Raw genomic sequence first — 14,889 nt, forward strand, 5'->3', positions numbered from 1 at the left:
TGTGGAGCTAAGGGCACAGGAAAAGATACATGAGAAGAATGTCCAAAATAATCTTCCCTCCCTCCTGGAAAATGGTATTGTTCCCCATGAAGGGGAAATGTTGGAGACAATTTAAAGAGATTTAGAGAGAAAGCAAAGAATGGATGCAGAATGGAGTAGAAGAGAAAGATTTAAATCTACGATGAAAGGAGAAATAACGAGTCAACATAGGAGATAGCAGTGGTGGGTTCCTCCCGGTTCGGTCCGGTTCGGCCGAGCTGGTAGCGGTGACGATATGATGTCACCGAACCGGTTCTCCCCCCCGCCCTCCCCCCCACCCCCCCAAGTTATTCTTACCTTTTATTTGGTCCCACCCCCAATCTATTGCTGCCTCTTGAGTCCCAGCTGATGACTAGAGGGAAAAAAACTGTTTAAACTCTTGCTGCGGGGCTTCAAAGGGCCGTCCTACAGCTGATCAGTGTTAAAAGCAAACAAATGAGTCAGGTCGTAAGTGCGAGGACTGGTCGTAAGTGTGAGGACCTTCCAGAAATGACTCTGACCAGCTAGCCACACCCACCTAGTCATATGACCTCCAAACCACACCCACAAAATAAGCCACGCCCACAGAACCGGTAGTAAAAAAATTTAGAACCCACCCCTGGGAGATAGTATGCACAAGCTGGTATTAAAACTTGCAACTCATTAGTATGTTAAAAAAAAAACACCTCAGGAAATCTTTCACTGTAGTATCTTTACTGGCCGTTTGAAAACCTTGAGTAGCAGAGAGCCAGGAAAGCAGGCTGAGGCACAGTATACAAGTCGTGATGTTGAACCATGTCATTATCTTAATCTGAAGTATAACCAATTTAGATTGCTAAATACAGCTTGCGGTTTCTAAACTTGCCCAGCTGAGTAGTTTGGGACAGAGGCTAAATACAGTTCTGTGAAAAGGTATTTGGGGGTTTTAAATTTTTGTATATCTTTGCTGCAGGATATTATAATCACACGAGTTCTAGAGTCCGAGTTAATGAGTAACACCAAAATGTGGTGTTTGCTTCATTTATTGTATAAATAAAGTCAAATAACATGTGACACGGCAGCATGAAAAAAATATACAACTGCTTCCTTAGATTGAGTGACCGGCTGCACTAACTTTAGCTCAGCAACTGCAACCAAAAGCTAACTGGTGATCTATTTCTCATATTGCGGGGTAGGAATTTTCCTTACCATTCCTTAAGAGAAAACTAATTCAAGGTATTCCAGTATAAACAGCTTGTTTCGTGACTGGCAATATTTTTGGACTTAGGTCTGAATTTTGACTTATTTCAAAACAATGAATCTGTTTCTCTTCATGTCATGCATTATAGCATGGGAGGCAAAGTTGATGAAGAGAATGAATGCCCATAGTCTGATGTTCAGGTACTCATTGTAGATGGCTAATTTCAAGGACCTTCCTTGCTTTGGCTTTATATAGTCCTCAACTTTAAAGTTAGATTGGATCCATCCAACAGAGAAAGGAGCACTAGCTATCCTATCCCTAGATATAAATGCAGGTATTGGGTAACGTAGCTCTTAGGCAAATAGGATATTATGATCCAAAAGTCTTAAAATATTTCTTACATACAGGATAGTTCATTGTCTTTCAGGAGCAATACACAAGCACACACACTTTCAAAAGGATTATACTTGCCATCTGTACTGGCATCATCTACAAGAATGATTTCCTTTAACAATATAGCTGGAGAAGAGTACAGCACACTATAGACAGTGCGAAGCAACGTGGACCAAGCTTCATTATGGAAGACAATAATGACACTGGTGGTCGGAAGGGGTGGGCAGCGTTTGAACTTTTGATCGATGCACCTGCAAAAGGAACATTAAATCTAAATTACAACTAAGATTAGATAGGATTGTTACATTAATTAGATAATGAACACTTTTACATTTCAGTTAGATAGGCTCTGCATCCAAGAGTTATATACGGTGTTCAGTTTAATACGTATGTTTTTTAGCACTTTGGGGTTATTTAAGAAAACCCTTCTTGTAAGTAGATATTATCTCAGTTTTAATATGCAGACATATACGACAATAAACTCCCTTTTTACAACCTTGTAATCCCTTAATTTGGGGTCTGAGGAAATGGCTACACCCCAAGGACAAACTTGTCTATAGGACAAAATGTGCTTTACTACGTGTTCTTGGTATCTGGAATTGAAACATTATGTCCTTCCAACACCAGAATTTTCCAAATTAGCTTGGACTCTCCAGGGTTCTGGGACCTATCTGTCCTGACTATTATTCTTGGCTGCCCATATAGCTTAAGATGGCCATATCTGAGCTAAGATATATGTTTAAAATACTGGGTATAAGATCTATAATCTGTCAAAGCATGTGAGTTCTTGATCTGAAGACCTCCCATTGCCATGCCACAAACCACCAAAACTACACATTCAGATATAATACTAAACTACTGCTTAGTGCTGTGGGAATGAACCTGGGTATACATATTCCCTCTTCTCCTGCATGTAGACCCATGTCTGACACTAAGCTTGTAACTATTTTATAAGTCTTCAGTTGCTTTAATTAAGGTATATGGACTTTCTCAGAGTCAATGCAGTATCTCTAACTAGTTAGACATCATCTCAATAAACACTTTTGATCAGGGGTGAAATCCAGCAGGTTCTGACAGGTTCTGGAGAACAGGTAGCGAAATTTTGAGTAGTTCGGAGAACCGGCAAATATCACCTCTGGCTGGCCCCCGAGTGGGGTGGGAATTGAGATTTTGCAGTATCCTTCCCCTGGAGTGGGGTGGGAATGGAGATTTTGCAATATCCTTCCTCCAGGAGCGGGGAGGAAATGGGGATTTTGCAGTATCCTTCCCCTGGAGTGGGGTGGGAATGGAGATTTTGCAATATCCTTCCCCTGCCATGTCCACCAAGCCACACCACGTCCACTAAGCCACATCCACAGAACTGGTAGTAAAAAAATTTGGATTTCACCACTGCTTTTGATGCTACTTTTGAGTTTCATATTGGAGAAAATGGGGGTTGAGAGAGGCACCATTCAAACCAGGCTACTTAGTAAATATATGGCAAAGTTAACCTTTGAAAACGAGTGCTTGTTGCTTCAGGGCTCAGTCTCTTAATCACTTGATTATGCTAGTTCTAAGTGGGCCCATAAATAAAGGAGAGTTTAGCAGGTGCAGCTTAGCATTTTAGTACTGCAAGGGAGTACTGTAAAGACCTGCTAAAATCCCCCTTCTTCCTAATTTTTGAAAGGGACAAGAGCTCTATTGCATTTGGTTACCAGTCCAGGCTGCTTCACCCCTCCTTTACCTTGCCCTTAAGTGCCTGTAGGTCACAGGATGAGGTCATGAATTGCATCCCTGAAAGAAGGCCGCAACAATGAAGGGTCTCAATGGGTTCTCTCCTATGTGCTTGTGAATGGAAGCTCTGCCTGGCAGAGTATTAAGGGGAGGGGTGGTAGAGAGGGATCATTTATTCTCTTTAAGATTTAGGGACTAACGGCATTGCCTTCTGCCATTGTTTGCAAGCCCAGCTGTAAAATAGAAAGTTACAACGAAGGTCTTTTTTTTTGTTCACAGAGAGCATGCATTCCTTTAGAAAGTAGGAAAGCTTTCTCCTTCTCATAGCTCATGCAGTTTGGGATCTTTTGCCAAGGTTGGCCATTCAGATAAAAAAAAAAAAGAAAAGAAACCATCCTTCACTGCTCACCGCATGATAAACGATCAGAAGCTTCTGCTTCCTGTTGTTTGACCAGTTGCAGTACAGTATATTGTAACATCTAGAAAACTTGGCACAATTAAACTAAGGACTGTTGAAAGAAAGTGGGACCCTAGTTCATTCCAAGAACTATTTGTTAATCTGGGAGCTCCCCTGATAACATTCAGTTTCAGCCGTAATGAGAAAACCTGGCTACCTTAAACTCCCTAACAAGTGTTGGGCAATTTTTGAGGATGAGTGAAGGTGTAATGTTGGAGAGCAAATATCTTCAAATGATTTGGGAGGTATTGTCAATAGTTTTTTTCCCCCTTTGAGGGAAGAGAGTGCCTAGTGGAGAGAAAATGATATCTATATGATAATGGGATTTAAAAAGTATATGGTAAAAGGATTTTTCTTTCACTAGTCATTTAATCTATATTATTTAATGTATACAGGTAGTCCTCGATTTATGACCACAATGGAGTCCCAAATTTCTGTTGCTAAATGAGACATTCGTTAAATGAATTTTGCCCCATTTTATGACCTTTCTTGCTGAATTTGTTAAGGGAATCACTGCAGCTGTTAAGTTGGCAACACAGTTGTTAAATGAATCTGTTTTCCCCATTGACTTTGCTTGTCAGAAGGTTGCAAATGGGAATCAACAATACCCTGGGACACTGCAACCGTCATAAATAGGAGTCAGTTGCCAAGCGTCTGAATTTTGATCACATGACCATGGGGATACCTCAGTGGTTGTAAGTGTGAAAAACGGTCATAAGTCACTTTTTATAACTTTGAAAAGTCACTAAATGAACTGTTGTAAGTCAAGACGATCTGTGTACTGTAATGTATGTGGTTTAATGTATGTTTTCTTAACTTAGGGCTGTGATGGCGAACCTATGGCACGTGTGCCACAGGTGGCACACAGAGCCATATTGGTGGGCATGCAAGCGTTGCCCAAGCTCAGCTCCAGCGCGCATGCATGCAACGACCAGCTGATTTTCGGGCCTTCTGGGCCCACTGAAAGTCGGGAAACAGGCTGTTTCTGGCCTCTGGAGGGTCTTGGGGGTGGGGGGTGGGGAAGGCCATTTCACCCCTCCCCAGGTTCCAAGAAAGCCTCTGGAGCCTGGGGAGGGTGAAAAATAGGTCTACCGGGCCCTCCATGCCATCACGTGCCAAAAGTGGGGGGAGCGTGGAAGGGGTGTCGCACGTACATGTGTGGGAGGCGGGGTGCATTGAATTATGGGTGTGGGCATGCACGTGCACGACACCCCCCCCCCCACATTCTCCCCGCTTTTGGCACACAATGGCAAAAAGCCATCACTGGCTTAGGGTATGATACTATTTCTATGTCTTTTCCAACCCACACCTCTGATTTTCAGTGTTTTCTCCACTGAAGCTGTCCAAGAGCTGTGAAAAGTGGATTTGATGAGTTTACGTTGCCTTCTACATTTTAAGTCCTAAGCTGGAGAAGAGAGGATCACTGAAATCTATGGTTGCTTATCCCTTCATTAATATGTTTATTTATTTATTGGATTAATATTGACTTATTTTTCACATATCATGCATTGCTACATGCTGTGTGTAGAAAATTAAAATATATCCATTGGCCATCACTTAGTACGGTACTGAATTCAGTGTCAAATTTTTCATATCCCTCTCCACTTTGTATATAGTATCTATCTGCTAATATGTAAACTATTTATATATCATTACAACAGGGATGGAGACTCTGTGGACCTTGGTAATTTGTGGAATACGAGAAGAATGTCTGTTTAAGGTTTGGCAAGTTGCTGCAAGAGTTGATGCTGAGATTTAAAAAAAGAAAACATCAAAGAGCTTTATTTGTTTAAAATCCGTAGGACCTATACGTGCTAAAAAATTTAAGAACACTTACTGGGATTGCACGTTTTTTCAACATACCTAGAGCGATGCTCTGCTTTAAAACAGAGAAACTGTTCTTTGGTATGTATGACTAGTGTACAAGCCCATTTTACTGTGTACAGGTAGTCCTCAACGTACAGCTACAATTGAGCCTAAAATTTATGTCGCTAAGCGAGATAGCTTTTAAGTAAGTTTTGCCACATTTTATTACCTCTCCTGCCACAGTTGTTAAGCGAATCGCTGCAGTTAAGTTAATAACACTGTTGTTTAAGTGAATATGGCTTCCTCATTGACTTTGCTTGTTAGAAGACCTCAAAAGGTGATCACATGACCATGGGACACTGCAACTGTCGTAAATATGAGTCAGTTGCCAGGTGACCATATTTTGATCACGTGACCCATGGGGATGCTGCAACAGTCATAAGGGTGAAAAATAGTAAAACAAGGAAATCACTTTTTTCAGTGCCATTGTAACTTTGAATGGTCATTAAATGAATGGTTGTAAGTCGAGTAGTACCCGTATAAGGCCATCATTATGTGGTCTAAAGAAATACACAAGGCTCACATCACACACATTTTCCAAATGAAACAACACCTTGTGAGAAAGTGGTACCCTTCTTTTTTTTTTTCTTTTTTTTTGAGCTTCCAGAAGCCAAAAGTATCTCCCACAATAAACACACCTATGGAAACCTAGGAAGCCCTTTAAAATATCTTTCTGTAGCATGTTCTTGCTTTTCTCACGATTGTCGCAGGAGAGGACCTGACTGTAAACCAACCACGAAGTCCTATTAGCTTGAATCAGTGGTGGGATTCAACCAGTTCGCACCACTTCGGGAGAACCAGTTGTTAACTTTCTGAGCAGTTTGGCAAACTGGTTGTTGGAAGAAATCATTAGGGCAGGGAACCGGTTGTTAAATTACCTGAATCCCACCACTAGCTTGAAGCAATAAGCTGCATTATTATTATTATTATTATTATTATTATTATTATTATTATTATTATTATTATTATTATTACCTATGTGGTACGTTCTAGGATATACGAGATGAATCCTGTGCAGGGATGCTTGGCAGAGACTCAGAGAATTCAAATCATTTTGTTAAAAAGAGGCTCCCACTTTATAGCAATCTCTTTTGATTCCACTACCCATCCCACCCTCTGAATCTTTCAGCAGGAAGAGAGAGGGGTCCCTTACATGCTGCATACCTCTAGGGCACATCAAAAGGGGGAGGGGGGGAAAATGTTCCACATGGCAGATCAGGCCCTCCCCTCCCTCGCTCCCTCTCCAAAACACTCAACAATAAAAAAGAAGAAGAAGAAGTTTCATTCACAGGCTCCCTCCATCTGAGCCAATTTCCCCGATTTATGGTTTGGGTTCTGGGAGGGCTTTACACCCTTTAATTGAAATTGGTTTATGCTTTTTTGGGTTGACTGAATAACATTCTTGCCCTCTGCCTTGAACACAGCATTCTTCTATTGTGGGTATCTACACCTGCTAGGCAGAAATAATCAGCTGTCAGAAGGATAGGAGGTAAGTTGAAGAGAGAAAACCGTCTTGCCAACCGAGCCTAGTTTTTAAGCCCTTATTCAAGCTGCCTTTTGTTGGCTCCTTTGACTGACTTATCCCCCTTATGAAAAGCCGCAGCAGCGGCCTTAGAAAAAGCTTCGGGGAGACCACAGGGGAAGGGGTGACGAGCATCACGTTTGCCTCCTTCCACACCCTCCTGCTGTACTGTAAAAAAAGCCCCCGTCTGTTCCACTGGCCGAGCAAAGTGAAAAATTATGGAGGCAGCGGAGCTTCTCGGAGGGAGAGGAAATGGACCAAAACCAAGGGCAGGAGACAGATGTAATCAAGAGAAGTTTTTGAACTTGAGCAACCCCTTTTCTTATTTATGTATTGAAAAAGGCCGCAATTGTCCATGTTCACCGCTCTGTAAATGGGGCAACGGTGGCACTGCAAGGTAACAGAGTGAAGAAGGCGGCAGGAGGGTGGGGGGGGGGGCGTTCACATCGGATAATTAAAAAGTAGAACTGAACCCTGGGCTTTTCTTTTTTTAAAAAAAAAAAAAAAATCAGAGATGAAAGGAAATCAGTTAAGAGTTAATCTGTGTGATCTTTTCTCCCTCCCGACCCACTTGTCACTGCCCACTAGTGTATAGCTAGAATCGGAGGCTCTGGGCTGCTTTCCTTTTTTACACTTGCAAACAAAGAAGAGAGAGAAATTCTGAGTTTTTGCACTCTGGCCATTTTGGCAGATGGGCATTCTTTCACAGCTATTGATTTCTAAATACTCCTCAACTGATGATGACCACAACGGAGCCCCAAATTTATGTTGCAAAATGAGACATTGGTTAAGTGAGTTTTGCCCCGTTTTACGACCTTTCTTGCAGCAGTTGTTAAGTGAATCACTGCCATGAAGTTAGTTACACGGTTATTTAAGCGAATCTGGCTTCCCCCCATGGACTTTGCATGTCAAAAAGTCGCAAAATGTGATCACGTGACCCCGGGACACTGCAACCGTCATAAATACATGCCAGTTGCCAAGCATCTGAATTTTGATCATGTGACCATGGAGATGCTGTCAATGTGAAAAACAGTCATAAGTCACTTTTTCCAGTGACATTTGAATGGACATGAAATGAACTGTTGCAAATTGAAGGCTATCTGTACTGACAAGTTGGATGTCATCAGTCCAGTGGTGGGTTGCCAGTGGTTCTTGCAAACCAGTCCGGTTCGGACCGGTTCGCAAGAACCGGTAGTAAAATCGTCAGGAGGCTCCACCCACTGACCCGGACGTCATCATAGGTGATCTGCGCATGCGTAGAAAAGCGCGCAGGCGCGATGCGAACCGGTAGTAAAGGTAAGTAGAATCCACCCCTGCATCAGTCATATATAGATATTTTCAGTCTTCTGAAGAATCTCAGTTTCTTGGACAGCTACCCAAGAATGTTTTAATGAAAAAGTCCATGTAAATCTACAGACTCTCATTCCAGCCATACACAGGTGTTGATAACTCCACTGTATAGTTCCCTAGCAAGACTCTCAAGGCAGCAACAGGATTTTTCTAGATCACTGATGGCTAACCTTTTTCTCTTTGTGTGCCAAAAGGGCGTCCGCACGTGCACAACAGCATGCACAGGCACCCATAATACAACGTGCGCCCCCTGTGCATGCATGGGAGGCGTGGGGGAAGTTGTGCACGCATGCGCGGGGGCGCACATTGAATTATGGGTGCCAGCACGCCCGCACACTATCACAAGTGACCCCCGCCCCCCGCTGCGCATGCATGTGAGCGGTGGGATTCAAAAAATTTAACAACCTGCACCATGGCGGGGAGGGGGGCCCTTTTTGCCTTGCCCAGGCATTGGTGGGTTTCCTTGAGCCCCTGGGAGGGGGAAAACGGCCTCCCCCGGGCTCGGGAGGCATGAAACGGGCCCGTTTCTGCACTTCCGGAAAACGTGCACCGCACCACCCCACGCACCCCGTGTGTGTGACCCCACTCCCGTGCATGCGCGCACAACCCCTGCGCATGTGACTATCTTCCGCACACGCCCCACCCCCTGCGCATCCCAAAAATCAGCCTGCCAGTGAGAGGCACACACGCGCACGCGCAGTGAAGCTGAACTAGGCGACAGCTCATGTGCCCACAGAGAGGGCTTTGCATCCAAGCTCTGGCACGCATGCCATAGGTTCACCATCACAGTTCTAGATCAAAGGAGAAAGAGCAAGGAAGGAGGCATTCAGTACGGATATCCAAGGAGATATTAAGCTTGAAGGTACTACAGTACACAATGCTACACTAGTAGCTTAAATTAATACGGGAGGTGTTAAAAATAGAAAAAACAACACCACCTTTCTGCCCATATGCAATGCATGTAGATGCGCTGCCAGTGTTCCAGTTGACTATGTAGCAAAATCAAATTCCAATTGTATTCCATGTTACAGCTTTTGCAATCACTGCGGAGCTGCTGAGAAGTCTAAATCTACTGTAAGGGACCATGTGGGACTAACTAAGCACATGAAAGCCACAAATCCTCCTTATTTTCAAGTGGAGAAGATGAGCAATGACTAGCAGCAGCACGGATAAAAACTCTTTAAAGAGGAGCTTCTTTAAACAGCTTGCTGCCATAGTCACTGAACTCCTTTTAGCATTTGAGAAGTCTGTTAAGAACCGGGTATTTAAACTGGCTGGAGGGTGCGGGGGTGGCAGGGGGGGATGGAATGAATGATTGCAATGTTATTATTAGATTTATGACTCAGCATTTAATAACCATTCAAAGTTACAATGGACCCATGAAAAGGTACTTGTGACCCAGTTCCAAACTTCTGATGCCTTCCTCCCCCCCCCCAGTCACGTGACTGCATTCATGGCCATTTGCAGTATCCCAATGTCACATGACTGTAATTTGCTATATTTTTGCAGACAACTGGCATTCATTTCCGGGTTTTGGCAAAAATGCCCCATAGCCAACAATGGGTTCATTTAATGACTGCAACAAAAATAGGTTGTAAAATCAGGTCGGTCATGTGATGACCTGCTTATCAACCATCACGATTTACAACCATAATGTGCCGGCTGCATTGTGGCCATAACAAAAGGACTATTCACATTATATATGGGTAATCTATAGTTAGATTCAATGTAAGACTGGTGGAAATCTGGTAATTCAAATCCTAACCAAGGATCTAAGAATTATTAAGTTAGCATTGAAGTTCCAAGCAGGATGATTTTTTTTTTTGGTAATATTGGGGTGTTCATGTCTGATAAATTCAATATTTCCAGATATTGAAGAATTTCTTTAACTATCACACCAAGGGCTCCAATCACAACTTATATAACAGATTCATTTAACATAAGCTAACTTTGATCTATCTGCAAGTCCAGATATTATTATTGTTGTTGTTGTTATATTATCATTATTGTTGTTGTTATTATTATTATTATTATAATACACTGCACAGTCAACTAGAGGTTTAGACTGAGTGTCACATTTTTATCCACCTGTCAAGTCCTTCCCAAGTATCTGAGATAGGCAGAGGTTGTTGATGTTGTATTAAGTGTTTCTATCCTGACCTATGAGCTAGAACCCTCTCCAAATAAATAAGCACATAAATGCCTTTTTGGTAATGTAGACAGGATCTGATCTAAGACATGGCCTGAGAAACATGACATTCTCCCGATTAAATCTGACATACCGCCTGTAAGATAATTTAACTTGAGATCAGAAACTGTGGTATTTTATCTATAAATTGGGTGGAATACTTCTGTTCCTCCAGATGTTGCTGAATTACAACCCTCAGCATCCTTCAACTATTAGTCATGCTGACTGAGGCTGCTGGGAGTTGTATTTGAATAGCATCTGGAGGGCTGCAAATTTCCCATAATCCTAGTTAGAATCCACAGGAGTAACACTCTTACTCTTCCAAGGGAACAAGATGTTCTGCAGACCAGGAAGTATTCTCTTTATGCACCTCATAAATTTAAATGTTTTAAAAGGAATTAAGACACCATTTTTCTCTATAAACCTGTCTATCCACCCATCTTAACTAAAGTGTAGTATGTACCGTATTTTTCAGAGTATAAGACACACTTTTTTCCCCTCCTAAAAGAGGCTGAAAATTTGGGTGCATCTTATCTCCGAATGTAGCTTTTTCAAAGCTTTTTTTGAGCCCTAACGAGGCGCTAGCAGTGAGGCGCTTTGCCTGCTCCCTCCGACTCTCAGCTGAGAAGTTTTTTTTCAGCCCTAACGAGGCGCTGGTGAGTGAAGCGATCTCTGTGGTTTGCCTGCTTTTCTCATTGCTTCTCTCTCCAAAGATCAGTTGTGCTTTAGAAGCTGTTTTTTATCCCCAAGCAGGGGATGAAACCCAGGAAACTAATGTGCTGAAGCTGACCAGACTAAGGACGCTAGCCAGATGAATACCTGGTAGGCAGATTTTTTCCCCCTATTTTCCTGCCCAAAAACTAAACTGTGTCTTATACTCTGGTGCGTCTTATACTCCGAAAAATATGGTACATACAAAAGCAAATTCTCTGTATTTAAGAAATGGTGAATGGTTGCTAGAATTCAGATAGAGATTTTGATTAACATCTAAAAGCTGTTCTTCACTCAAAGGCTGAAGAATTAACCAGAATGTTTCAGGAACACCATCTTAATCAATATTCCCATAAAATTCATTTCACAAATATAAAGCTGAAAGCTTATTCCACTGGGCATGCAAACGTATGGGCAGCAATTACTGATTAACATGGACATACCATAATTTTATGATATATCTCTATCTAAATAAAAAAAAAACCCAAATAATAGTAGAGCGGTAACAGTCTCCACCTAGCAAATAGCCCATTTCCCATATGATTACATGCCCAATGATTGCTTACAGTTATCCTGGGTTGCTTTGAAGCAGTATTTCTATTGGAAGGAGAGATGAGAAAGAAATCTTACTCTGGAGGCCTGCTGTCAGGTCCGAGGGCCCTTTGAAGAGAAATGCGGTCACTGGCATAGGCATTAAAACAGTGCTTCTCATATCCATGTTCTTTCTCCTTTGTCTCTTCTTGTGTCCACTGGTCCTTCTTGAAAGCTTTTCCATCAGCACCAGGGCTATTGGGGTCCTGTGGTGGACGTTCCATGAAGGGCTTCAGTTCTGCTGGTGTGTAATAGCCTGGCAAGCAAGACTTGCTGTCCTGCTCAAGTGCCTCTTGTTGAGCAGGTGCCCGGATCTGCAGCTTTGGCATAGAGTCACGGATATTGTTGACAGCTCCCATCATTATATCTATCATCTGGTCTTTCCTCTCCACAATATTTTTCAGCCACGGCTCCTCCTTTTGTTCCCCATTGCCCACATCTCTTTGCATTATGAAGAGGAAGATTACAAAGACAATACCCACCAAAGCTAGCTTTAGTGGGCCATAATGCCTCCTGAGTAGCCTCATCACGGCTGAAGTCCAGCAATTACTCCTTCATCAAAGGTATGCTCTTCTCAAAGCTTCAGTTGATCTGTGGAATCTCAGCATCTTCTTCCAAACCTGAGAAGCATACAGGGAGACAAATGCCAGAAAAATCAGAAGGATGATTATGAATGCCACCAAACTCTTTCCCGACCTAAACGGAGAGCCTTCTTACTATATTTTGAAGTGGTATGTTCAATGGAAGCAGTAAAAGGAAACCAGACCATTGAAGAATATGGTGGCTGGACGCTAGCAAAGCTGACAACAGCCTGAGTACAGAAAAACTCCAAGAAGCAATGAAAGATCGGAAGATGTAGAGAGACTTGGCTTATAGAATCGCCGATAGCTGGACACGGTTGAGTGGATATCATCATCATCATCATGTTCTATGGCATCAACTTTTTAAAGTGCTAAGCCAGGTTGTTGACACATGGTTGCAAACAGTGGTGAGATGCAACTGGTTTAACAACCGGTTCTGTGAGAGCGCGCCTAACGCGTTTGCGCACACTTTCAAAATACAGCAATTTGAAACTCAGCTGCTTACCTTCTAAGGGAGCCCCGGTAAATAGAACAGCAGAGGCGCGGAAATCAGCTGTGCCACGCGAATCAGCTGAGCCAGAAAGAAGGAAATATAGGACAGGATAGGGCCGTCGGAACTACTGATTCATCCGAACTGGTCCGAACTGGCAGCAGGCCACCACTGGTTGCAAATAGGAAAAGACGAAAGAGAGGAGAATAAAAGGCCACAATCCCACCTAAGCTTCCTATGGTTTCAGAAGTATCACAATGTTTATAAACAAAGCCAAGACTGAAAGTGCCACAAAGGTTGTGACATCCACCTAGTAGTGTATGGGGTAAAAAAAAAACAACCTCTTAAGCTGTGATGGTTGGGAAAAACACTGTCTCAGTCCTGATGTATTCAGTGTACAAAAATAGCAATCGCACATCCTAGCTATACAAATGCCACTAAATTCTGGGGAAACACTTTTCAACAGGCTCTGGAAATTCTAATTTTGTTTTGCTGTGTGTGGTACGGACATGGCAAGATTTAGTTACTGGCTGTCTGGCCAATACCGGAAAAGCACCCAGAGCTTTTGATTAAGGAAAGAACAACAGTTTTGTAAACTCTTTATGGAGTTTTTGCTAAAAAAATGAACAAAAATGAATTGGTGATTTCAGGATTCATTGATTACATAGGACTGTTTATGGAAGAAGGGAACCTTCATATATATAATTTTGGAGAATGGAAATGGTAATATGCTTGTAAATGCTACAAAGGAGATCCAAATACCGTTTGATTTTTGTTTTTCATTTTCTTACTCTTATTTTCACTTCCACTTTTTCTTTTATTCTTTCACATATTTTGCTTTCTAGAAATACACTGTAATTTTGATTAACATAAATTGAAGTAAGTATATTATCTTTTTATCTTTTATGGTAATATTTCATTAATACACACAGAGAAATTATGTCTAAATTTTTTATTGCCTATTTCTATCGAGCTGAAATCCATTATCATATTTTTGATAGAAATATCACTTTGAATAGTGGAAATTCAAATAATGTGATCATTTTGTGGGGTTCGTTAATTGCACTGAGAGTGAGACCTACCTGTAGTTTCACCAGGGTGAAGCTAGAGAGTAAAATACCTTTCTTTGCAAGAAAATAATTTGTAAATAACAGCAACATCCTTCTCAGCAGGATCAGAAAGACTGTTCCCCTATTTATTACAGTAACGAGCTTTTAATCTGGGTATGAGATCCAGATTTGTGCATTGCCACACCTTTAAAACTGTATATATTCCTTTGTAAAATTTAAAGATAAAGAAAGCTCATAAGGACACGGAAGTGCAATAAATTACAGATGATTTTGGAAGCGATACCAGCCATCAAAAGGACATCACAGCAGCTATAAGAAAAACGAGGTTTTAATTAGCCCTAATTCCTCTGCACAATTAATCTTGTTAGGAACCAAACGAACAAGTTAGCCCCACAAGAGAACCAGGTTACAGGAAGACTAAAATTCTAGAGGTGTGTCCTTTTGGAACTGGGGTGTGTGATTCTCAGGAAGTGGTTAGCTTTTTGACAATCTTGTCTTTGAGTCAATAAAAAATAGTTTACTGCGTTGATTTCTACAGGTAAATTTGCAAATGAGACCTAAAACTTCCAAAAGGAACAAGGAAGAGAACTTCCCCAGTTTTAAAGGAAAAGGTTCATTTCCACATGCCATCACATTGGCACAAAGCTGAAAAGCCATTTTAACCATTTTGTATGAATACTGTTATTAGTCTGCAAGAACAAAACACATAATTTTAGACAAAGAGTATATGGGAAAACCCTAATATATCTGGGTTGACCA

At 41.8% G+C, this 14,889-nt stretch overlaps 1 protein-coding gene across 3 annotated transcripts in view; it reads right to left on the reverse strand.

Annotated features, from left to right (window-relative positions):
* The window catches only part of GALNT6 (polypeptide N-acetylgalactosaminyltransferase 6), a 75,489-nt gene that overhangs the window by 34,794 nt on the left and 25,806 nt on the right, over positions 1–14,889 (reverse strand). For 2 of the 3 annotated variants that reach the window (XM_034412233.3, XM_034412232.3), the window contains exons 2-3: positions 12,029–12,609; positions 1,670–1,842 (exon numbers count right to left, since the gene is read on the reverse strand). In XM_034412233.3, coding sequence (XP_034268124.2) covers positions 1,670–1,842; positions 12,029–12,516 — 661 coding nt within the window. In that variant the 5' untranslated portion in view covers positions 12,517–12,609. Of the gene's footprint in view, positions 1–1,669; positions 1,843–12,028; positions 12,610–13,075; positions 13,232–14,889 lie in introns of all 3 variants that reach the window. The other variant, XM_087886817.1, reaches the window with a different exon arrangement.

Source organism: Pantherophis guttatus, chromosome 2 (genome assembly GCF_059756535.1).
Source record: "Pantherophis guttatus breed Tessera chromosome 2, ASM5975653v1, whole genome shotgun sequence".
In the NCBI taxonomy this organism is placed as follows: Eukaryota; Metazoa; Chordata; class Lepidosauria; order Squamata; family Colubridae; genus Pantherophis; species Pantherophis guttatus.